At 38.2% G+C, this 25,962-nt stretch overlaps 2 protein-coding genes and 1 long non-coding RNA gene across 6 annotated transcripts in view; 2 read left to right on the plus strand and 1 right to left on the minus strand.

Annotated features, from left to right (window-relative positions):
* Nucleotides 1-14,708, plus strand: part of AMN1 (antagonist of mitotic exit network 1 homolog) — a 49,949-nt gene extending 35,241 nt beyond the window's left edge. For both annotated transcript variants that reach the window (XM_019736829.2, XM_019736847.2), the window contains exon 7: nucleotides 12,909-14,708. In XM_019736829.2, coding sequence (XP_019592388.1) covers nucleotides 12,909-12,982 — 74 coding nt within the window. In that variant the 3' untranslated portion in view covers nucleotides 12,983-14,708. The remainder of the gene's footprint in view (nucleotides 1-12,908) is intronic.
* Nucleotides 14,709-17,013: 2,305 nt separating this feature from the next.
* On the minus strand, nucleotides 17,014-22,417 carry ETFBKMT (electron transfer flavoprotein subunit beta lysine methyltransferase). Its single transcript, XM_019736858.2, has 4 exons — nucleotides 22,279-22,417; nucleotides 20,337-20,778; nucleotides 18,945-19,075; nucleotides 17,014-18,145 (listed from the first exon to the last, which is right to left on the minus strand). Exons 2-4 carry the CDS (start codon nucleotides 20,660-20,662, stop codon nucleotides 17,802-17,804), a joined length of 801 nt encoding a protein of 266 aa, XP_019592417.1. The 5' UTR covers nucleotides 20,663-20,778; nucleotides 22,279-22,417; the 3' UTR covers nucleotides 17,014-17,801.
* Nucleotides 22,418-22,492: 75 nt separating this feature from the next.
* LOC141570122 (uncharacterized) overlaps nucleotides 22,493-25,962 on the plus strand; it is a 49,046-nt gene continuing 45,576 nt past the window's right edge. For all 3 annotated transcript variants that reach the window (XR_012494023.1, XR_012494022.1, XR_012494021.1), the window contains exon 1: nucleotides 22,493-22,557. This is a non-coding gene — a long non-coding RNA (uncharacterized LOC141570122). The remainder of the gene's footprint in view (nucleotides 22,558-25,962) is intronic.

Raw genomic sequence — 25,962 nt, forward strand, 5'->3', positions numbered from 1 at the left:
CCAGTGTCAGTACATCGTCGAACTGGGGTGAGCAGGAGGGGAGATAAGAGAAAGAAAAAGTCTTACGTTACCATTACTGCTGTAATCTAGTGTTAGCCCTCTGTGCTCTGAGGGTGAGCTGATGCTGATTCCTGCTTTCCCAAAAGTGGGACACTTTTGAAGTTCTTCAGAGCCCACTTCCTACCACCCCCCTCATTATTGCATGTATCTCCTATCTGCAGTTCTCTTGATTCCAGCAAATGTGTCTAGAAATATATGTCACAGTGATTAATCTGATATTTAAACCAGGAGACTTTTTAGATAAATGACATAATTATTGAGATCACTGGTAACTAAAGAGATATTATCAGTTGGTGAATTCAAGAGAAATGCCTAGCCAGTATGATTCCAGATACCAGGAAAGCTTAATGCCACTAAACCTTTCCTCATCCACATAATGACTCAAAATGCTGAATTTACCAACTCAACTTTAAGATCCTAAAGGACAGTGGTTATGCCATGTAATTCTTTTCTTTTTCTTTTGTCTTCTATCTCTAATACAGTGTTGTATACATATATTCAATAAGTATGTATAATTCTAGATTAGAAAAGTAAAATTAGTTATATTTTTCTATACAATATAGCTACGTCAGTGAGACATCAAATTGGAAATTTCAACTAAGGCAACAAGATACAGCAGGTATAAAATTCAAAAGTGAGAGAAATGGCAAAGATGACAATTTTCAAAAGAAATATGTGAGAACCTATTTCACAGCCCTAGAAACCAGTCATCCACAAAGAGGTTTTAAAGGATTGAGACAATGATTATTGAGAAAGGATTTTGGTGAGGACTTCTTTGGCTAGTGCTGCTGTTTTTGACCTTTTACCTAGAGCCCAATGAGAGGAGCTTCAGTGGAACTACTGGAACCTGATAATGCGCCCTCTGCATAGGCTAGCTGCTGACAGTAGGAGTGAAGGAAAGTGCATTAAATCAGCCTGAACTCTCAGAATCTGAGGATGCATAAGTATTGCTCATAGACCAGCTGTGGGCATGGTGGGAGGGAGAGCCATTCTAGAGAGATGAGGGCAGAGAGGGGATTGGGTGTTTTGCAACTTAAAATGTGGTTGGACATTTTATAATAGGAAAGATTAGAAAGTCATACTATTACCTAAATGTTCATCCAGAAGCTAGGGAAGAATGATCCCTCAATGAACAGAGACAAAGGGATATCAACACTGTATCTTAACAGCCATGCTTTTTCAACATATGATTTAAAACACCATTATCAAAAAATGTTATATATTTAGAAATATTTTTAATCACAAATAAAATGATAATTTTAATTACAAAAATATCTCAGTTAATCAGAAAAACCATTCCCATGCCTGTAGTCAATTAAAGATTACTTCCCTTTCTACAGAAAAAAGCTTTTTAAGTATTCTGATTTATTCAGAGGTCATAACACCTGAAAACATAATACAGTACAAAAACCTAAACTGATTCCTAATACTAAGAGATTTACGTAAGCCATTCCCTAATTCAATAGATGTCCAAGTTAATGTATTTAGAAACTTGATCGAATAAAGCTATTTACTGGTAATCTCTAGAGTATCTATGGAATTATTAGATTATTCAATCTTTAATATTCTGTAATACCCTTGATACACATCAGTGAAATTATGAACATATTGTTTATTCTCTTAGCAGTGAAGACCCACCATTTCTTCCCAAGTTTAGGGAATTTTGTGACTGTATATTTCAGTCCTTTTGGTATTGCAATGAAAAGAGGGACCATCCAGGCTGTGTCTCACCCTCTTCAACGCAGGATCACTGAGGGAATGATTGCCTACGCCAGACCTTATAAATATGCTAGCAGAATTTGCCAGTGGAAAGCGTCTGTTTACATTGCTTATTTAATAGACCTGGAATTTATGAATTCGTGGTGTTGGGACAGTTTTTTTCCTGCGAACACAACCTTGGGAGCTTTCCATCCCTCTCCCTCCTCCGATATCTTATCCGAGCAGTTTCCTGCGAGCACAGCAGTTAGAGGCTTTCCCGTCAAAACAGTGTCAAGCGATCACAGCTGTTAGGGATGGACCTCCCCGGCACCCCGGCCAGATTTAACCAATCCCTTATGCCACAATAGCAATGGCGCAAATCCCCCCCAAACCCGGAGACCTAACCCTATAAAACAAAGCGCCCGACCCCAGTAAGTGCTCAGTCTTTTGGGAATAATCCCGCTGAGCCCGCCGGTGTAATAAAGCTGTGTTCTCCCTGATCTCTGCGTGCCGCTTGAGTCTCTCGGTCTCCGCCGTTCTTCCGCAACAGTGGCGCATGGCAGGCTGGCGAATTCACAGACTCTTTTCTACCTGTATAACTAACAGAGTATATAAAAATAGAGTCCCAAAACAGAACCAGCTTCCTCTGAGAACATGGTTCACACACATTGTTGAACAGTTGTGTTCATCTGAAAGCAAAATGTGTCCCATGTTTTAGTCTCTGTAAAAAATAATGTTCTGATGATGTTAACCTATGTGTGCATGTTAAAAGCATGTTTTTCTCCTTCCCTCTAGTATTTTGGTTTTATCCTGTCTCTAAAAGATACATGATAGAAATGTAATTCTAGAAGACTCCTAGATTTTGTATTCTTCTGTGTTTCAGAACAAATTCTTTTGGTTTTTCTTTGTATTCTTATATAGGTAATGAGATAAAACAACCACTTGCAGTTTGTAGTAATTTAGATAATATTTTAGGGTAGCATTTTTCAAATGCATCTCAGGACCCATTTACACTCTTAAAAGTTGAGGATTCCAAAGAATTTTTGTTTATGTGGGTTATATTATTAAATTAAAAATTGAAGCTGAGAAATTTTTAATAGATTTATTCATTTTTTAAAAATAACCTATTACATGGAAAAGAGAATTATTTTTATTCAGATCATTACATTTCAGACCATTGTGACTACTCTTTTTTGATATTACCCCAAACTCAGCAAGTGGTAATTTCTTAAAGGTTAATTGTAGTGTAGAAGTTGAAAACATCAATGAAATTTTCATACAATTACATTATAATCCATTGGTTTGTCTTGCATTTTGAATGGATCTTTTACCCATATATGATTTTGTAACATCATGCCATGGCAGTTTGGAATGTTGGTTCTCTGAGTTATATAGATCTTTCAAATGGCAACATAGTTAATTATTTTTTTAAAAATCACATTTGTTAATATCACCACTGATGTCATCAGAAAGGTACTGGGTAGCTTTCAAGATCACAGTGGCAACTACAAATTTTCCAAAATTCACTTGAAAGCTAAAATGTAATCATTGGCTACCAACTCTATCATTTGTTTTCTTTGAAGTGACAGGCTTATTTAGCTCTTTTTCAAGAAATAGTCTGCCTAGTATCCAAATCTGAATAACCTTAGGTTGTCAGATGTTCTTTCAATTAAAAATGGTGTTCCATGTAATACTGGTTTGGTGGTGATGAACTCCTTCAGCTTTTTCTTGTCTGGAAAGCTCCTTATCTGTCCTTCAATTCTAAATGGTAGAGTATAGAGCATAAGGAATGTAGTCAATAACATTGTAATAACTAGGTATGGTGCCAGGTAGGTACTAGATTTATCAGGATGATAGATGGGAATGGGGTTGGGGGCAGGGTGAAAAAGGTGAAGGCATTAAGAAATACAAAGTAAGAATTAATACAGTAGGGGAAATGTAATCAACAATGTTGTAAAGTTCATGTAAGGTGCCAGATGGGCACTGGGCTTATCAGGGGATCACGTCATAGACTGTGTAGATGCCTGACTACTGTGCTGTACACCTGAAGCTGAAGTAGAATAATACTGAATGTCAACTATAACTAAATATATAGGTATATATTGTCACGGGATGTGGAGTGCAACATAGGGAAGATAGTTGATGGTATTGTAACAGTTATATAAGATGTCAGAGGGGTAGGTTATCACTTTATGAGGGGTTTAAATGTCTATTATGTTGCTTTGTACACCTGAAACTAATAAAATAAAATAAAAAAAAGTGTTCCATGAATAAAGTGACTAGTTCAGCTCACAATCCTGGAAGGGTCTTGCAGTAGGATCTGTATATCATACTTTGAAAACTGCTTTCTGTAAAAAAAAATTATCAGTAAACTTCAGTTCTTGAAGCAAGAGCATGACCTCTCTTTCAAATCTCTTATATTTCCATGTGGCTGTTCGAAGTGGGTATAAGCAGACATTGAAATGGCAGGAGTTCAAAATTTGGGATATAATAATTATTTTTTACCTGGAAGATTACCTAGTCCAGCATTTACCACCTGTATTACTGTTATATAAATGAGACAAAGATGATCTCTCTATATATATATTGGTCCTCTATTTTACTTCTTCACAGCAGACTGGGACTAGTACCTTAAAATCCAACTTACACCAAACTCAAATTTTTACTTATCCAGTTGTTGTAAATGTAAAATAAATAAGATTTTTCTATCCATCCAGAGCCTGCCTGCCTTGCACACACTGAAAAAACTGCTCAACACATTTACTACTCAAGGAAGAGAAAAAACCCAGGGCTAAAAAACCCCCCCCCCACTGTTGCCCTTTGAGAGCTCTTTGCCCTAGAGATGCCTTACCTTGCTGTTTATGTAACATCACATCACATAAACCCCTCTTCAGTTCTCTGGGAGCTTCTTATTATCTACCCCCTGAGGAGTCCCCACACACACACACACACACACACACACACACACACACACACACACACACACCACTTGCCTTTGTCATGTGTGGTGTTGTTTTTTTTTTCCTTTGCAAAAAATATAAAAAAAGCAAAAAAAAAACTTGTGTCCTACTGTCACCTTGTGTTCATATCTCTTCTGATCTGTCCCCAAATCCTTTTAATTCAATAACTATAGTTACATTATATAGTATTCTAGAAGAGACCAGAGGTGTTACTGGGAAATGTTATTACATTGTTGTTTGCTTGTGTTCTTGAAAAAGATCAGACAAGAGAGAGAGCAGCATTGCAGCATGAACAACAGTTAATTAGTAAAAAAGAGAGAGATGAGGAGTGGAGCAGGATGGAGCAGGAGCTGACGGAGGGGGAAGCAGCCTTGCCTTACAGTGAATCCTCCCCCCTCTTTCTCTTATCTCTCCTCTCCCCTGAGGTGTCTGGTCCTCTGGCATTTAGCATGCATTGTTTTGGTGTAGGGGGTTGTGTAAACACACCCCTTTGTTTGGGGGCATATGTAAACACATCCCTTTGGGGCATCTGAAAACCTGGAATCCTGTTGGGCTAGTAAGGTATTGATGATCCTGATAAACAGGATGTGTCCCCTCTTCTCTGACTTCTAACAACATATCTCTGATTTAGAGGTATGTGTAAGTCTGAGTCTGGTTGGCAGGCAGGGGTCTTGACCAGGTAGGAGCTGCAGAGGCTTTCTTTTCGGGGCTGGCTTTTTTTTTTTTTTCTTTCTTTTTTTTTTATTTTACCTGAAGTAGAAATATTGATGTAGGCGATGTTGGATCTGCCAGCAGTTTCTTGTGGTGGGCTGGGATGTGGTCTCGTGAAGAAAGAATGGAAACACGGACCAGAGGAGAAAGTTTTAAAAAAAAATAGTTTATTAGAGGCAGGAGAAGGAGTTGTGTTGGGACGGTTTTTTTGCAGGCACCCCCCCCCAACTCAATCTCCCTTCCCTGGATTGGAGCTGCAAGCTCCCCTAAGAGCTCAATCCTCCTCCCCTCCTCCCCCTCCTTCCTCCTCCCTCCGGCACCATAGTTAGAGGCCTCCTTGTCAAAACAAAGTTGAGAGAACACAGCTGCTAGGGGCGGATCTCCTGGTCACCCCCCCCAGATTTCCCCCCCCCCCCCGGCCTAAACATAAAAAAAAAAAAAGCGCCCCCCCCCCAGTTGTGTTCAGTTGAATAATGCCACTGGGCCCGCTAGTGTAATAAAGCTGTGTTCTCCTGACCTCTGGGAGCCACTTGAGTTTCTGAGTTCGCGCCTTTTTTCTTTTCGCAACAGTTGCAGCTCGGGGGGGGTCCCGGGGGGGGGTCCCCCATGACTGAAACAAGCTCCTGAGCCTTTACCTCTTCCCTTTCTTTTTGAAGGGAGGAAGTTTGGGGAGGGGAGAAAGAAAAGAAAGAAAGAACTGGCGCCTTCTAATGAAATTTGTCTACCAGGTTGGTTCTGCTTGCCCATCTTAAAGGAATTAGCAAAGCATCCACTCTTATCTATCAGATCAGCTCCATTTGTCAGGCCAAAATGAATTTTATGATTAACCTCAGGCCTTGTTACATTATGTCCTGGAGCAAAGGAGTGATTTCAAAACCTGAAGTTTTAGGATATGGCTGTCTTTTTTTTTCTTCTTTTCTACCTATCTATCTACCCTACAATCCATACTCACTACCTCTCTCAGTGATGTCTCTGAGTCCCCAAATGTGTAGTGGACTTTTTTGTGAGTTGAGTGTGGGATCATGTCATCATGAACCGAAGAGAATTTAAACATGGACCCAGGAGAGGCAAAGAGTTTTAAAAGAGGATAGTTTATTGAAAGCAGAGTCAGAGCTCCCGAGCACGAGGGGTCCCCGGGGGGGGGGGGTGGTGACTGAGCAAAACTTACTTTTTTTTCTTCCTTGCTTGCTTGTTTGGGGAAGGGAGCTGGCGCCTTTAATGAGATTCGTCTACTAGGTTTTTTCTTCTTGCCCATTCTGAAAGAATCAGCAAAATAACCCACTCTTATCTATCAGATCTGCTCCATTTGTCAGGCCAAAAGGAATTTTATGATTAACCTCAAGGCTTTGTTAGATTTTGCCTGGAGCGAAGGAGTGATTTCAAAACCTGGAGTTTTAGGATCTGGCTGTGTTTTTTTTTTCCACCAGGGACCTCCCTGTCTCTACCTAACTAAGTTAACTATAACCTTTCATACCTACCCCCTCAGAGGTATAAAAAAAAAAAAAAAAAAAAAAAAAAAAAAAAAAAAGTTTGGGAAATGCAACTCTCGTATTGATGATGATCATTAAAAGTGAAAAAAAAAATGATAGCTAAGAAGAAAGCTTTTACTCCAAGCAGCCCCCCAAAAATTTTTTAAAAAAAAATTATGTGTATGTTTTTTTTCCCCCCCCTTTTTCAGATAAAGAAAGATACTGAAAAAAAAATTGCACAGGTTTTAATAATACTGCCAAGACTAAAACTGAAATCTCAAGATACAGTGAAATGAGCACCTATCCCCAATCTCCTGCCATGTCTCCAGAACATCGAATAACTTATCTTTTATGGACCTCAGCTTTCCCTTATGTATGTTTGTCAGTCATACAATTAGGAGATCTGATAAAAGTTCATACACAATGGTTTTTATCAATAAAGGTTCTTAAAGAGAAAAAGCTGAAGTTTTTCTGCTACCCAGATCTTCCCTCCTCGTCCCCCTTTCCTGTCAGTACTGCTATCATTAGATGTTTTTGCTACCACCACTGAATGAAAATAAAGTAGGCTAATATATTCCCCTTTAATTTTTTTCTCCAAAGAAGACAATTGCTTTTTTTGGACTGAAAAGTGAAAATTCTTCCTTCATGACACATTATACAACATGTTTCCTCTTGCTTATGTATTCATGTGATTGCTCATGTATGACTATATAAGACAATACAATTGACAGTCTATAAAAAGAATATATGTATGTACATATGTTTGCGCAATTCTAATATTATGTTAGCCTCACAGCAACCTGACCCCCACATTGGTAGTTATTGGGCGCGGCTGGAGGAATGAGTCATGGGAGACCAAACAAATGAGAATTTGTTTGGCGTGTTTGAGCAGCGGGAGGTCAGGTTAAAAAACACCATGACCTCCCAAGCAAGAGGGTTATGGAGTTTTCTAAGGGGAGGTAAACAAGGCTGTTCTTCAATGCTTCAGGGGCTTTTGTTGCATCATTCATCGCAACTAAGGGTTTCAGGGTATGACGTGTCCTCTTACTGTACATTCTGGTTCCATACCATTGTCCAGGAATGTTCAGGTCCGTTGATCATGGGCTCCTGTGAGAAAAATACAAGCCAGCAGGTACAAGCAAGCAGGGAGCAAGACAAGATGGCTTCTAAGATAAGATGCTTTCTATTCAATACAGTTTCTATTCAATACATTCCTGGCCTCTCTCCAGGCCTGAGGTGGTTTCTGCTCTTGGCCTAACAGTAGTACGCACTGCAGTTATCCATCAGATTCCCTGAATTAATAGGTTTATGTTCTCTACTATATCTGTAGATATTTATAATATTTCCTTCTAGTTAGACTATAAACAAAACTCCACACTGTAAGTTAGGTCTTGAAACTGTTAAGAAGCACTCTGATTTTATTTCTGCAGAAGAAACAAACAAAAAAACTAAGCTGCTGTTTTAAAATCCTGTAAATAATAGACATTATAGAAGCAGAAAAGTAACTCTTAAACTTAAGCTTTAATTTAATTATATTTATAATGGTGATCAGTAAGTTCAACTCACACACTTTTGTTAATCTTCTACGGTGAACATGCATTTTAGTTTCTCATAATTATCTAAACATGTTTCACAGTATTCACAGACGTGGAGGTTTAGATTTTAGAAGGGCAATAAAGCAATTGGATAGTAGCAGAGTCCTTATGTTTACATTAAAAGACAGGAAAACCCAAAAAGAAATCTGTTGCTTGGAATTGACTCAATTTTAGTGATGTCTGAGGATTTGTTTCAACCTGATTTCTTTACAAGTAAGTTCTTTACATAGATTCCTAGATGATGGCATTATCAAGATTTACCCCAAAGAGCCAAAACAAAGGTATTTAAGACCCAAGTGGTTTGTGGTTTGCTTCAGTTTCCCTATAATTAAATTGATTACTTGCTTAAAGGACAACTTTTTTTTTTCTTTTTCATTTTCTCAATCCTTTATTATTCTGTTACCTCATCCTTATTTATTCATTCATTACTATTCCAGTATCACAGAACGAAGCATTAGAATTCTGACCATTGTTAATAAAAAAAGGTGCCCAGCCTCACTTTTTTCCCTGTGTATTGTACAAAAATGTCTAAAGTACATTTTCCTTGATCATTTGGAAAAAATTAGTTTGTTAATTTATATTTCCCATGATTTCTGTTTTTTGGTGCCCCAAAAGCCCCTATCATGAATCTCTTTCAAAAAGTGGTCTCCATCTATATTAGTCGTAGATTTTTAGAGACACGGTGAATGTTTCCTTAGAAGTCTTTTTTTTTCCCCAACTTTTAAAATTTATTTTAAGTGTGTTTTTCCTGGACCCCCCATCAGCTCCAAGTCAAGTAGTTGTCTCAATCTAGCTGTGGAGGGTGCAGCTCACAATGGCCCATGTGGGGTTGGGACTGGCAACCCCGGTGTTATGAGCATGGTGCTCTAACCAGCTGAGCTAACTGGCCATCCCCCAGAAGTCTGGTAAACAACTCCCTTGTTTTAAAGATAAAAGAACTGCGATACAATGAGTTGAAATGGCTTGCCCCAGATCTTAGAAGTAGCTGATGGTAGAACTAGAATTAAAAACCTAAGTCATCTGATCCATAATTTCCAGTTCTTTCCCCCAATAGAATAATTTCCTGAGCCCGTAGTTTCTCCCTGTAGCATAAACTCCCAGGCATTGAATATTTCTACTGTTCAAACTCACAGTCCCAAATACTCTTTAGTTTCAGAGGAAAAGCTGCCTGAGGCGACTTGAGTAATGTAATACTGCCATCTAGCATAAAAATGTTTTAGTTACATAAAAATATATTGCATGCTTACTATTGGAGGGAGAGTCTTCTTATTTATGTGCAACAATAAATTCCTCCAGAAGAGTGACACAAATATAGTCAGAAAACAAATATTTATATATGTTTGATAACATTCATAACTAGTAAAAATGCCAAAATAATCCTAGAAACAACAGCTAAAATGAAATTAGTGTTTTCCAATTTTTGTTCTTTTATAAAATTGTATTGGCTATTCTAGGTAATTTGAATTCCCATATGAATATTAGGATCATCTTGTCATTTTCTTTAAAAAAACGAAGTGGGGGTATTTTGGTAAGGATTGCATTGAATCTATAGATTTGGGAAGTATTACCATCTTTTTTTTTTAGTATATGTGCTGCCGAAGCGAGCACAAGTATTACCATCTTAATATTAAGTCTTCTGATCTATGAACATGGATGTCTTTCCATTTATTTAGATCTTCTTTAATTTCTTTCAACAATGTTTTAGTTTTCAGAGTATGTGTTTTTCACTTGTTATATTTAGTCCTAAGTTTTTTTTTCTTTTTAATGGCAATAAAAATGGAATTAGTTTCTTAATTTCATTTTTGGATTGTTTGTTGCGAGTGTATAGAAACACAGTTGATGTCTGTATATTGATCTTATACCGTGCAACCTTGCTGAACTTTACTACTTCTGATTTTTTAGAGGATTCCTTTGGACATTCTATATGCAATATTACATAATCTACAAATGAAGATAGTTTTATTTCTTCCTTTCCAACATGAATGCCTTTCATTTCTATTTCTTTCCTGATTTCCTTGGTTGGAACCTCCAGTGCAATGTTGAATAGAAGTGGCAAGAGCAGACATCCTTGTCTTGTTCCTGATCTTAGGGGGAAAACATTTAGTGTTTCACCATTGAGTATGATGTTAGCTGTGGTTTTCCATAGATGCCCTTTATCATTTTGAGCAAGTTCCCTTCTATTCCTAGTTTGTTGAATGTTTTTATGATGAGTGTTGGATTTTTTCAAATGCCTTTTCTGTCTATTGAGATGATCATGTGGTTATTGTCCTTTATTCCATTGATATGCTATATGTCATAGGCAGAATAATGCCCCACCCAAAGATATCCATGTTCTAATGCCCAGAACCTTTGTGTATGTTAGGTTATATAAGATTGCAAATGGAATTGAAAAGTTGCTAGTCAGTTGACCTTAAAATAGGGAGATTATCCCAGATTATCCAGGTGTGCCCAATGTAATTATTAGAGTCCTTAAAAGTGCAAGAGGGAGACAGAAGAACCATAGAGATGGCAGTGTGAGAAGGATTCTATCCAATGTTGTTCACTTTGAATATGAAGGAATACAAAGAATATGGTGGCTTTCTAGAAGCTAGAAAAGTCAAAGAGATGGATTCTCCCCTCGAGTCTTCAAAAAGGAATGCTGACCTGCTAAAACCTGATTTTAGCTCAGTGAGACCCATTTTGGGATTCTGACCTCCAAAACTGTACGATAATGAATTTGTGCTGTGTTAAGCCATTAAGGTCGTGGTAATTTATTACAACAGAAATAGGAAACTAATACAATGTATTACATTGATTTCCAGATGTTCAACCAATCTTGCATACCTGAGATAAGTCCCAGTTGATCATGGCATATAATCTTTTCTATATTTTTACTACATTTGGTTTGCTAGTGTTTTCTTGAGGATTTTTGAGTACATATTCTTTTTTTTAATTATTTTTTTATTAGTTTCAGGTGCACAAGACAAAGCAAAACTTAGACATTTATCATTTATATCCCCCACACTGTGTGAAGCCCCCTCCCCCCATCCACTATCCCTCTGACCGCGCACAGAGCCAACACATCATATTCTTAAGAGATTGGTCTGCAGTTCTGTGTGTGTGTGTCATGTCTTTGGTATCAGAGTAATACTGGCCTCAGAATGAGTTGTGAAGTGTTCTCCCTTCGTCTATTAGTATAGCCACTCTAGCTTTGTTATAGTTGCTGTTTGCATGATACGTCTTTGTCCGTCCTTTTACTTTCAACCTATTAGAAACCTGTCTTTAATTTAGATTTCTTGTATAATACATTTCCTCTCTAATAACTGATTAATAACTAATGATATTTTTCTGACAATGAATAAAACTATATTTGTTGTCTCACTAGCTGTTTCTTTTAAATTAGCTGCTGCTGTAAACCTTTATTTTCCCAACTATAATAACTTCTCAATTCCATACAGTCTTTTGTTCTTCTCCTTGGACTGAACCTTGGTATTTGGTCTTATTTTTGTTTTGCTTAAAATAAAATTTAGTAACCGTATGTTGGACCCACTTTTTTTTCCTATTGGTCTGTGAAATCTGTAAGTCTGAGAATCACTAAACTAGAATATTTCCAAGAGTAGGTTAGAGATATGTTGTACATAAGACATAGATTGTGTCTATGGAACAAGTTTGTTAAACTTCTGAATAATTTTTAAAGTAATAAATTTTTAGCAGTGTTTTTGCTTTGGTTTATATTTTTAAGACATTATAAAACTGACTTTGCAAAAGAGATGTAAACCTTATTAAAATCACTACTATACCTTGTGAATAATTGAAAACTATCTAAATGTCCAATAATACACATTGGTTAAATTATAATGAGTTTATAGAATAGTATCTATTAAAAACCATCCTTTATAATAGTATTGTATGACATGGAAAACTGTTCAATTACAGGTCAGTTTGTCTTATTCTAGTAACCATTCCCACCCCTAATCTTTTTGGACATGTTGCAGCTTCCCAAGGTGCTTTACCATACCTGTTGGCTTTCTTTAATCCTGCTCATTCCTTTGTAAATAGCCACTTTATTAAAGCCTGTTCAAATACTTTACTTTAGTGCATCATCCATTTCCTGCCAGGAGCCTGAGAAAGGCAATATACACAGGTTCATGATGAAATTACACCATTACCCTCTGGTTGGTGAAATTACAGAGAAACAATATATGCCTGTTTTTTAAAAGTATTACTATGATGTGTGCACTACAACTAATAACAGTGAGGGTTACCATTAATTAAATGTATTTTTAGTTGTATACTATTCTTTATTTATTATTTCATTTAATCCTTTAAATAACCCCATGAGATATAATAGTTATCATCCCCAGTTCATGCATGAAGACACATGAAATATCTCTGATTACTGTGAATTAATGTATTATCATTGTTTTCTTTTGTAGATCATTCACGAGAAGTCTTGGAGCAATTAGTAGGCCCAAACAAATTAAAGCAAGTGACCTGGACTGTGTACTGATGCTCATCGAAGCTATGATCTTCATACCACCAGGAAATGATGGTCTTGGAGATTGGCTTTCCAATGTATAATGTGGTTTGTGCTTTAACCAGACTCTTAAACACTTTAACAGTGCTATTAATATTATTCTGTTTGTTTGATGAGTTTTTGAAATGGTAATCCTAGCATGCCCACTGATGGATTTGGGGTGGGGGTAGGGAGGGTGTTTGTTTCTTAAACAACAAAGTTTTAAAATTATCTGTTTTCCCTGGAGATTTCCTTCTCCTACCTATTTAAGCTGTTATAAGAGAAACTTACCAATATGGATAGACATTAAGAGAATGCTAAGTAAAAGTATTTCTAAAAACATTAATTACCTTTCTAGCTATTTTCTGGCTCCTACCTTCCTGAAGTATTTAAATGCCCATTGGCCAAAAGCAAAGCTGAACATCCAGCCTATAAATTCTTTACAAATTTTAATATTTCAGTGAAATGAAGAAATATAACAATGTTCTAATCCATGATATCATACATGTTCGCCATTCCCCATATGAATGTTACTGAGACCCTTGTCCAACCACTTACTTCATTGATTTTTATGGCTACTTTTTCTGAAAAGAGTTCCCAGACCTAATTCCAACATGTGTATCTGTGTGGGGTCTCCCCACACGAACAAACAATTCTCAGACATCAGCCAGGTATCCAAGAATTCAACTCAATACTGACACTATCTACTTGGAGATAGCGTCAGATTCTATAGGTTAAAGGTTCAGTCCTAAAAGACTGCCCTCCTCCACCCCCCACTTCAGATGCCAGTTGCAAGGCCAAGTTGCTACCTGTGCTTCAGACCAATCAGCTACAAACTGGAGAGTCCAACGATTCCCTCCTTGGGTTCGATTAATTTGCTAGAATACTCAGAACTCAGGAAAACATGTCGATTCACTAGAATACCAGTTTGTTACAAAAAATATTAAAGGATACCAATCAACAGCCTGATGAAGAGATACATAAGGAGAGGTTCTGAACAAAGGAACTTCTGTCCTCACGGAGCTTGGGGCCCACAGCGGTGGCAGGTGGAAGGCTTCTGGTTCTTCAGCCCGGAAGCTCTCCAAACCCCCTCCTTGTAGGTTTTTATGGAGGCCTCATTACATAGACATGATTAATTAATTCATTGGCCACTGGTGATTGATACAAACTCTAGTCCCTCCTCCCCAGAAAATCAGGGGGTGAGACTGAAAGTTCCAACCCTTTATTCATGGTTGGTTCATGGCAACCAGCTTCCATTCTTAGGCGCTTTGCAAAAGTCACCTTCATTAACATAAACGCAGTTATGGTGGAAAGGGCTTATTATGAATAACAAGACACACTTTCACCTTTATGGCTCTGTTTTCAGGAACTGAGGACAAGAGACCAAATACAGGTAACCCCCTTACAACACGGCACTTCTGTAAACATGGTTTCACTCTAACACGGTCCGAGAATTGGGGAAAACCTTCGTATAACACGTCGTCCTGGAACACAGTTTCATTCTAACACGGTTTGAGAATTAGAGAAATCCCCAAATAACCCGGAGCGTAATAAGAGCTTTTAAGAGCAAAAAATCTCATTCGAAATTAGGGAAATCCCTGAACAACATGGAATGTAATAAGACTTTAGTAGTGATGACGAAGAAAACATTATTTAATACATATTAATGTGTTATACTTTTGGTGAAAATTAATAAAGATATTTCTCTTAATTATAAAAATATAATAGTATGTTTTTTTTAATTTTTGTAAACTAACCCCCTTTTTTGTACTAGTTCTTTATTTTGTATAACATGGCCTTTTTAGGAACCTAACAACCGTGTTATACAGGGGTTACTTGTATAATAAATGATGCTCCATTACTCTTATTGCTTAGGAAAATTCCAAAGGTTTTGGGAGCTGTAAGCCAGGAACTTTGTATGAAGACCAAATACGTCTAAGAAATACATTTTGGTCATCTGAATGATCAAATATATATCTATCCTATAAATCACAATATCACATTTCCCAAGTATGTTCTCTCCATTTATGAACTTTCTTCCTTAAAAACTGCATTTGGGAATGTGTAAGAATGAGTGAATACAAACTATTATTCAGAGTTTGTATCCTGCAGTTCTGTTGGCTTCACATTGTGAAATAAACACAGGTCTCAGTTTTCAAATGAAACATATTACTCTTGTATAATCACAAAATTCTCTCACGTATAATGTGCTAAAACTACCCCAATTTCATCATATTACCTGTCCCATGAGCCTGTCTCAGTGGTACTATCTTAAAGATTTCCTATTTTAACGCTGATGTCATAAAAAACAAGGAAAGTATGATACGGTAAACTTCTTGTATGTGTTTAGAAGGGTTTACATATTCAATTCTATTTCTTGTCATTATTATTACTTTATAAATGTGATATGCTTATACTGTGGCGAAATACAAGGTGTGATCAAACAATACGGTGAATATTTAAATTTAAAAAATGTATTACAGTAAAAGACACATTGCCATTAATCCCCCTCAAAATACTCCCCCTTGCTTCAAACACACGTATCCCATCATTCTTGCCACTTTCTGAAGCAGTTCTGGAAGCCCTCTTTTGTGTCTTTAGTTGCACTGCTGTGGCTGCCTTAATGTCCTGAATCATTTTGACTTTGGGGAAAAGCCAGAAGTCACACGGTGCCAGATCCGTGAATAAGGTGGATGAGGACACACCGAAATGTTTTTGACAGAAATTGCCATATGCCAGAAGCGATGTGTGACACGGAGTTGTCATGATGGAGGATGATTTACAGCACACTTTAAAACACACCTCCTCTCAACTGTAGCTCACATCCGACTGACTGTACTGAACAAGTTGAAACTTGTCACACACTGTTACTAAGGTTCGACGCGATGCTTCCCATGTTGAAGATTCCTGCCTTTCAATTGGATGGCACTTGGCAGCAGCAGTCACCATCTTTTGTGATCACAACGGAAAGGCTCTGTGTCACACATCACTTCTGGTACAGCAATTTATGTGAAATAAAAACATTATGGTGTATCTTCATCCACCTTGTTCACTGGATCTGGCACCGTGTAACTTCTGGCTCTTCCCCAAAGTCAAAATGACCATGAAAAGAAAACGTTTTGAATGGATTCAGGACATTGAGGCAGCCATGACAGCGCAACTAGACACTCACAAAAGAGGACTTCCAGAATTCCAGAACTGCTTCAGAAAGTGGCAAGAACGATGGGATAAGTGTGTTTGAAGCGAGGGGGAGTATTTTGAAGGGGATTAATGGCAATGTCTTTTAATGTAAGAAATTTTTATTTAAACATTTACCATACATATGGTAAATATGTGTGTGTGTGTGTGTACACATATATAATCTCCATCCGTCTACTACCAGGCTACATTTTATACTTAACTTGTAACATATATAATGGTGACTACAGCAGTTTTAAATTAGGTAATAGGAAATACAATACATATAATTAGTACAAAGTTACAAGACCCAAAGGTGAAAACTAGGTATCCCTGCCACCCCAGTCCACCAACTCTCTGGTATCCTCTCAGAAGTCAACCATTATTACCAGTTTCTTGTTTATCTTTCCAGGTATATTCTATGTATACTGCAAGCAACATTGTATTTTATACATATACATCATATATAGGTATTGTCAAACGAACTCAGAAAGAGTCTGGAAGCTTTGCTAGAAAAAAAGTAACAAAGATTTATTCAAGGATCTTAGAATTTTTAAACTGGAAACACAGCTAGGCAAAAATCCAGAAGTGTTCCCAAGAAGAAAAGTTAAGAGTTCTTATAGAAAAAGTCATATCCCTGAGAATGGTCAGTCTTGCGTTCTGAGCCCAAGGATTAGTCCAGGACGGTCATCAGCCTGGTATCAGAGATCTGGATGATGGATGACGGAGTCTGGAGGAAGGGCAACAGGAGGTTGGGCCACATCCTGAGTCCTTTAGGGGGTAGTCAGAGGGTTAGCCATAGGTAAATAAATGTCCGGGCATTGACAAAGGACTGGAAAGTTCAAAAGTTTAAGTTTCAAGTCTAGTTAAGACAAGGAAAAGAATCGTTTCCTTATGCCTCAAGCTTCATAATGTTAATAATTTAACAGCTTGGTTAAAGTGACTCCATTTTGTATTTTTCCTGTCTTCATTCTTTTCCTCAGTATGTATATACAGTTTTTTGGGTTTTTTACATAAATAGTGGTATACTATACACAATCTTCTTCACATTGTTTCTCACTTATGTCATAGTGTTTTTATTGATACAGAAGATCCCGAAAATCTGGGGCATGTAGTGGTGGCATAACCAATTTCTAGCTAACCTTGGTAAGTCATGAAGGAGGTATCATAAGGTGTCATAGTACAGAGTATGTAGGAAAATTCTAAAATCTTTATTTTAATCCATGATTGTCAATGAAACCTTATTGTGGACTAAATCTTACATTCTTCTCTACTTTGTATTTTGTTTGTTTAACTCAACAATACATCATATAGTTGTCCTGAATTACACAAACAGACTCTGCTACAATCTCTAATTCCTTTCCACTTCTTAAATTACACATTGCTTCCACTGGGTATTGCCTTCTATAATTATATTCCTATAGCAATGAAACTCGAAAAAAGGATTGCAGATAGAGTTTTGTATATTTGGCATAATGCAGAACTAGTTACATGACAAAGGCTGAGAAAATTTTAGACCTTCATATTTTGGAAACAAGATTTTCTATTTAATAGGAATTGCATTCTTTAAACTGGAAAGTCTTTTAGGGTTAAACCCACACATAGCTATATCCATACTCGGAAGCTCTTTGACAACTCAAGGCTGGAAATCCCACACTGTGCTTGTTGTCAGTCCATTGTTTTCTTGCCTAGTAGGTTCCGGAAGTGAATATTCTACCACTTTGTGCAGTTGATGCTGAATGCTATGTCCTCTGAACTGGGGTCGTCCAGGGTCACCAATCAGCACTTGAGTTCTGTGGATCCAAAAGCAATTCTTCAGCCATTGATGAAGACTATCTGCAAGGTCTTCATCATAAAACATATCTCCAAGCACTACAAGGTCCCACTTATCTTGTTCCAAATCCAAAATGTTTTTGATTAAAATGGGAAAAGGATTCAGTTGATTCAATTCACAATTTAGTATAATAGCCATTCCTGCAACTTTAAAAAAAACACATGATGAATTGGTATAATATACTAGGCTCTTCTAATTCCCTATTGACTAAGTAATTTAGAAAATCTAACAATATGTTTTTTTCCCTTTTTGTTAAAAGATGATTTTTACATAAAGTTTATGCCAGTATAAGCTATTTATTGAAATTTTCAAATATATGATTGGATATCCAATCATTGTTTTTAATTATTTTGAAACCAAAATAAAAGATACAAAAGACCTGGAAATGTTGGGGTTTTAAGGAACATTTGCTGATCTCAATAACCAAGAGGTTTGGTTTGTTACAGGAGACAGGGAAATATGCCTTGGGCTTGAGTAGGGTGGCAAGTTAGAACTGAACCCCGTTATAAAATAAGGACCTTCAAGAGTTGGATCCTCAGTGAAAGGAAAGATGAGAAGAAAATCAGATAAAACTTACCTCTCTCAACTTGTGTTCTAATGGAACAAAATCCATTAAATTCACAGGCCTACCCTTACTTGGGTTTTAGGTCAAATAAACACTACCTACATATTTCAGGACATTTTTAGCCCAGAAATGAACAGTAAATTCTCAGGTTAGTGTCACTTTGGGCTAGCTGACGGACACAAATACAAATTCTCTTGGGAAAAATGCACCATCAACTCCGGCCTCCCGATTCCCAGATAATGTAGCACAGAACATAGTTCACAACATCGTATTATACACATGGAAATAAGCTATCAGGTGGATAAGACATCTATAGATATTTATCCTGGAAGAAAAAAAAAAAGATGAGCTTTAAATATTTTTAAATATGAAATCCTTACTAGGGTCTATGTCGGTGGCCAAAATCCTCGATGCCCCACTCATCTTAGCAGCAATAGCCGTGGCTCCACATCCACTCCCAAGATCCAACACGGATTTGCCTCTGACAACGTCAGGATTATCCAAAAGATACCTAAGTCCAAAAGAAAGAGAAAAACATTATCTAAGAGATGGAAGAAACTCAGTTAAGAGGTGACCCCCAAAAATTTCTATGGATTGACTAGATAAGAAATAGTGGAACTTAGCAGAGCTTGGTCTAACCTTGGCAAATTGAGCCTGACTAGAGTGAGACAAAATGTCGATCTTATGTTAAGGCTGGACAAAGGTGGCAGAGAGAGGACCCAGTCATTTGATCTTTCTCTTCAGCAGGTGTGAAGAGCAGTTCCATACAAGTGATGAATCGTGCTCTTAAAGTCAACTTTTAAAAAGTACTGAGCACTTACTATGATCCAGAAACTACCAAGCACCAAGAATATAGACTGACAAAATACTGCTATAGTCAGGATGGAATTCGCTAGATCCAAAAATTCACCATCTCCTTTTGATTGTTCACCATAGAATAGTTTTAACTACTGTTTGAATTGTATTATAATGACCTCTCTGGTAAGATATGCTTACAACCAAAATCAGATCAGGGCTAAGTAGTTACCAAAAGTGAAGATGAGTGGGAAAACACTGAAATAGTGAAAGCCAACTGACACTTGACCTTAGTATTGGGATAATAAATAGCAGGGACTGTGGCAAAGTAGGGGTGTATGGGCCCTGTCTAAAGGGACAGCTGCTACCCATCTCCAGCTGATTGTTGCCTCACAGAAATCCCGTACTATCAGAGATTATTCCTGTTTTTCAAATCAGTGTAGATTTTTACATGAAATCTCTCAAGTTTTAAATGTTAGGAACTGATATTTTAAAAGTTTACAAGTGTGGTAAGGAGCAGGAGCTGGTGTGCTGAATTAAGAATATGCAGAGTAGAGCCTGAGGCATGAGGCCCAGTCATCCACGAGGGGGAGCGGGTACCTCCCTCTGCATGTGAGCTCCCACTTTGGGGCGGTGAAAACCACAGGGTAATTTTGATTGAAGACACAGTTTAAATTTCCACAAAGGAAACAGTCCCAAGATGTATTATATCCAGATCCCAGAAGCAAAGGGGCACAAAGAGCTCGGAGAATTCAGAGTGGAAGGGGCTGAAAAGCCAAAGATCTGCAGCAACCTTAAAGGTTCCCTTCCCCCCCTTCTTCCGTCGCTCCCCCCACCCCCGCACTCTGGTTCAAGCCAGTTGTTTCTCAATGTAGTTGTTATGAGCTTTGGGGAGGGAAGGGGTCCCCCACCCCCACCCCCACTGAGGCGTGAGCCACTGGGCTGGCCCCTGGTTCCTATTTCAATTAGGGCAATACCTAGACAGGGCTTGGCCTCCTGGCCAATAGATTGCCCAGTAAGGATCGCTGTGGGGCCACAGGTCAGCTCTTTCCCACCAGAACTTGCATCTGGGGGTCAAAAGCCGCAACTGGATTTCGGGGGTGAGGCTGCCACTGCTGGTAACTTCAGTGTTCTCCTCCAGGAAAGCTTTCATCTCAGGGTCCAAAAAGCGTCCAGTTCCTCTCCAAGGGCAGTGGCCCCAGGGAAACAAGGGAAGACCACTGCTTCTCACAGCCTTCAGAAACACACCACAGCAGTTCATGGGAAACGGTGCAAATGCTCTCCAACCTAGGCTCAAAGCCATCCGTCCTTTTCTAAAACACAGGTTCTGTCAGTGTTGCTGTTGATAAGAGCTGCTTCTCACGGGCAAAGAATAAGGATCTGGCTGCCAACTTGGTCTCAACTGGAATCTCTAGATCTCTAAAAACAGAAATAATACTGAAAATTCCAAGGCTCACACACGTCCAAATCCTATTACATAGAAAGCAAATATTACAGTGAAAGCTCTAGCACATAACTGCCAAATACAAGTTCATTTTAGATGAAAACATTGGTGCATCAATTTAGGAAAATCCAACCTTTTAAAAGGATGCCTTTTCACAATGGAATCTTTTTAACAATTTTGAACAACAATTATCCAAGCATTTTATTTTAAGAGAAATCTTCAGGAACAGTGCCTATTGCACAAAATAAGGTATACCTTTAAAGTTATTTCATACATTTAATCACTTACCTTTAAGCAGGCACTATGTTTGGCAACTGTGAACAAAAAAGTCCCTGTGTTCAGGGAGCTTAGAGATTCTAGTGGTGGGATAGAGCAATTAACAGGCAAACATAGTTCTTGCCTTTATGAGTCTAGCCAAGAGTTGTGGAGGTTAACAAACTATTGTCTGTGGGCAGAGGTATACAAACTATACTGAATACACTCTATTTCAGTAATGATTGATTGTCATAGCGTACATCAGTGTAAACAAGATTCAGATTTTTGTTTCCTTAAAAAACTTCATGGTTTTAATTGTAATAAAAGAATATCAACTCCCAAATCTCTTTCTGTAAATATCTCTGATAATTTATCTTTACCAAGCCTGGGGTGAAAAGATCTGTTTCAAAAGAAAAACACTTTGAAAAGAAAAAGTAGGAAGGAGGAACAGCAATTTAAACACAAATTATACAGCCAGTTGTTTGGGATCTCTGGTCTCTTCTGCATAAATATTTTAAATAGTCTTATATCCACCTAAGTATTTAGAGTAGGGGCCCAAAACTCAGATGTCTACCAGGAGCCGGACTGGTGATAAATGAGTGACACGGGCTGACTGTGGGGTAACAGAGAGGCTGTGGGAAACTGGAGACTGCTTCTTAACACTGGCTCAAAGGGGACAACAGCATTGCCAGACCTTCCAATTTCTCAATCCAGATATTTACCCATAAACTCCCATTTTTAAATGTTAACAATTAAAATATCAAAACACGGGGCAGGCTAAAATGCCTATCAGACCACTAGTCTAAGAATTCAGGATAGATTTAAGTGAGGGTTAGTTATCCCGCGTTTATGCCCTGGGGATCTCAGGGGTCTCTAACAGCCCGACACATCCAATTCTGCTAGGAAGCATTGGGTTAGCCTTTGAAATTGCACCAGCCTAAGATTTATAAATAAAGCAGAGGAAACATGAGATGATTTGGGACACCATGTCATCTCCATGTCAGATGATTTTGGACATCGACGCCTGGCCCAGCAACAATCGGTTACGAGTATGTGCTTATGTGATGGACACTTAGTATATGTATTAATTGGTAAGGAAAGAACCCGGGTTAACATGGGTAAATTACAAAAGTGTTTGTGACCACAAAAGTGTTATTTCCCTCCAAAGAGGACAGGGCTCAATCTTAAAGGGACAGGCACAGGCAGTCTTCTTGCCTTACCTTGGCTTTGCCAACCCCGCCCTGAGAAGCTAAAGCACAGGGTACGTCTGTCCCTCGCCTTTGTGCATTTTTTCACGCATTCTTTACTACCGCGAGCGGGTCCGCTTCTTGAGCCCGAGGCTCCGGGGAGCAGCGCAGCACCACGGCGGGGTCCGGGGGCGGCAGGCTCCGCCCTCCTTCCCGGCAGCGCTTCCTCTTCCCTTTCCCAAGCTCTCTTAAAGGGGCAGGCGGTGCGAAACCAGAGGGCGCCCTGACCTCGCTTTGGAAATAAAAGAAACGGCAAGTTCTGATTTCTAAAATATTCATTATGAAACTATTTATGACACTTTGTACCAATCACATTTCTAGGCAGTGGGCATGGAGTGGTTTGCAAAATAGTGGATATGCCCTTTACGGCGTTTACATTGAACTGCGATTAAATCATAACGTAAGCCCTCTCGTATAATAATTTTAATTACTGTACAGTCTAAATTTACGTGCAACTTGAATCAGTCAAGTTCTGGACCCATATGTCCATCTTCTAACTGGACTCATCTATCCCACTGGCTCCTCAGCACATCCCAAAATTAACTGATCATCTCACCTTACAACAATTAAAACCTGCTCCGGCACACCAAAGGGGGAAGACAATTGTCCCAAACCGAGAACTAGGCAAACAATGCTTCTGCTTCATAGTTGGTAGTTTGAGATGTGAACTGGAAGCCGCCTGCTCAAAATTTAGAAGTTGTCACGTGTGTTCTCTGCTTCTGCCTTCTTTAAATGGGGTTCCTGCGTTCCCTGTATACTGGAACCTCTAGGAACTACTATAAATAAAGCTGTGCTATATCAATTAACAGCCCAAGATGCATCTTTATCATGCTTCTTAGATGAATGGCATATTTATTTCTGATAGGCTACACACCGGGCGTTTCCGAGGATTCTGCTCTAGATTTCCTCTATAATAACCAATATGGTGTTTTTATGACTGCATGAAACTGTGTTCACTAACTTACTAGATGCTTTTTAAAAATTAGCTGCTGATATAAACCTTTGTTCCCTCAATTATAAACTCCTCATTTCCAGACACTCACCAATTCTGTTGCTAACAATAAACCATAATACATGTTCAAGAGTAATTTGTTTAACAATTGTTGTTTTTAACCAGCTTCTGTGTTCTAGACCAGTGAATGGCAAGGACGTCCTAATCATGGCCCAAGAAACCAGAGAGAGGAGGCAGGCCTAATATTTCTACAAAAGAGGATTTCTGGTAAAAAATAAAAAAAAATAAAAAAAAAAGTCTTGGTGCTCATCATTGAAGATGCATTTATCAATAATAATGTCAAGACACCTTATCCAAAACTTGGAACTAGGCTAAAGAGATTGCTGCAAGTCCGTTCTCCTCCTTTGTAATTTTAAAATTGATCCACGCCTTTCCATCCCTGCTGTGATTGCCTTAGTTCAACCTTAGGATCGCTTACTTGAATTCCTGTAACTGGTCTCTCTCTGCAGTCCTGCCTTTCTCTAATCCATTCTTTATACTGCAGCTTAAATGTGTTTTTTCCCCCGAAATTTACATTCTTATAGTTCAGAAAAAGCCTTATATTCCTGTAGTCCCAGATAAACCATGAAAAACAAACACCTGGATTTTTCTTTTCTGTTGTTTGGTGTTGGTGTGTTGTTGTTTGTTTGTTTTAATTGAAAGAAAATTTTAATTGCTCTTATCAAAATTGACCTAAATACAACCAAGCAGACCTATCAACTGATAACAATTTGAACTATTTTCTAACCCTGTGATTTTTGCCTTTAAAAACCAGTTTCCATTTTTGTTCAGAGAGCCAATTCTCTAATAACTGGCCACTCTTGTAAGTGCAAGTAAAAACAAAAATAATTCCGTTCTCAAATTTATCTTTAAAGTTTTTTTTCCAGACAAGCTATTCAATTATACTTATTAACTGTATAACCTCAGGTACATTATTAAACCTTCCTAAAGAAGAGGATCAGGATATGCTCCCCCAAAATATGCCACTTTGGCATAAGAATTATTTTGAGCTGAAGGCATTTAAGTTCCTGAAATCCTTTATCTGCCTAAATTGAGGTATCCCAAAAGAACTCAATTGTCATAACCCCCCTTTTCAGGAGCAACTCTTCTTGGTTTAAGAAATAGACAGCATATCCAAACAGACATCTTCACAAGACTGTCATATCTCCTGTTTCTTCCCCTAAGGGAGAATTTATCTTACTCTGCATTCCTTTTTAGTTACTCTTCACTGAATTCTCCTGCAAGTTTGTGTTGCATGTGTAAATTTTGTTTTGTCCCCTCATTAATCTGTCTTGTTGGCTTAATTCACATGTCGCAGACCCTGAAAATAAGAAGATAGAGGAAACTTTCTCCACCCCTACACTAAGAATCAGTTTTCTCGTCTGTAATACAGTGGTGATAATAATAATAATGTATTGGGAGAATTTAATGAGATAAAAATGAAGTGCTTAGCACAGTTCTTGGTATATTGTAAATGCTTGATAAGTCATGTTACTGTGTTTATCATTATTGGAAATACAGACATAGTGTTGGTTAAGGAGCAAGACTGGAGGCTGAAGATCAAGCTTTCAGCTAAGAGTGAGAGGATCAGATTTCAATTTTAGAAAAATGTTTTAAGCTGCAGGTAGCACATAATTTAGTGAGGCAAGACTGAAGACAGGGAGACTACCAGTTCGAGGATATTGTAGTAATCCAAGCAAGCAATAATGAGGATCAGAACTAAAGCATTGCAGCAGGGATGGAAAGAGTTGGACATATCTGAAAATGATTTCGGAAAAGCTCCTAGCAGGACTTGGAGTCTAATTAAATATGCTTGCTTAACCATAGTGGTAGACAACCTAAGGGCACAATGTCAGTTTTTCTTTCTCAACGTGACCTACCTGTGCTCCTAATCACCACGCTATCTGATTATGTTCTCCCTAGTTTGAAATCCTCTCTGTCTCCCCAGGCCTTCAATACCAGAGCCAAATTCCTGATCACAGCTTCCCAGGCTCTTAGTGATCAGCGCCGACTTTTCTATCCAGCCTTGTTTCAAAACCCTCCTCCTCTCCCCTGCAATTGGCTTTCCTTGCACAGGACCTCTTCTTTCGCCCTAGGCCTTGCTTAAGACAGACAGCTGCCACCAGCACCATCCATACACATCCCTCTTCACTGTCCCTACCTAACCACGTCCTTACCCTTCAGAATTCTGCTCAGGCTTAAGGTCCCCTGAAAAGCCTTCCCCAGCACACACACTGATCTTGACATTTTGTTAGCTTCCTATGGGTGTATCCAACAAGAATATCAGAAAACTCTCATTGCCTGGCTCCTGGACTGGACTTAGAGGCAGACGATCTCATTCCTCTTTATCTGCTGCCACAGTTGGACATTCAATAAATTCTGTTGAAGAAAGAAAAAGCAAATGAGTAAATTAACAAATGTCACATATCGATACCTCATTTTAAATTGTAACAGCTTTATGGAGGTATAACTGACAGACAATAAACTTCGCAAATTTATTGAACCAGCTGTCTATAAGAGTTCTACATCATGGACTTTGGTGTCAGGCATTTCAATTTTAGCCATTCTAGTGGATGTGGGGTGTTATCTCATTGTGGCTTTTATTTTATTTCTCTCTTTTAAGATTTTTATTAAAATATAGGTAACATACAATATTGTATCAGTTT

This window comes from Rhinolophus sinicus, linkage group LG02, assembly GCF_036562045.2.
Source record: "Rhinolophus sinicus isolate RSC01 linkage group LG02, ASM3656204v1, whole genome shotgun sequence".
Lineage (NCBI taxonomy): Eukaryota > Metazoa > Chordata > Mammalia > Chiroptera > Rhinolophidae > Rhinolophus > Rhinolophus sinicus.

Coding starts and splice junctions, on each gene's coding strand:
- ETFBKMT (XM_019736858.2), bottom strand. CDS start 20,662: ATGGCTTTGAGCCTAGGTTGGAGAGCATTTGCACCGTTTCCCATGAAC. Junction 19,076..20,336: donor GGAGGCCAAGCCCTGTCTAG/GTATTGCCCTAA, acceptor TTTTGGACTTAG/GTATCTTTTGGATAATCCTG. Junction 18,146..18,944: donor GGCCACCGACATAGACCCTA/GTAAGGATTTCA, acceptor TTTTTTTTAAAG/TTGCAGGAATGGCTATTATA.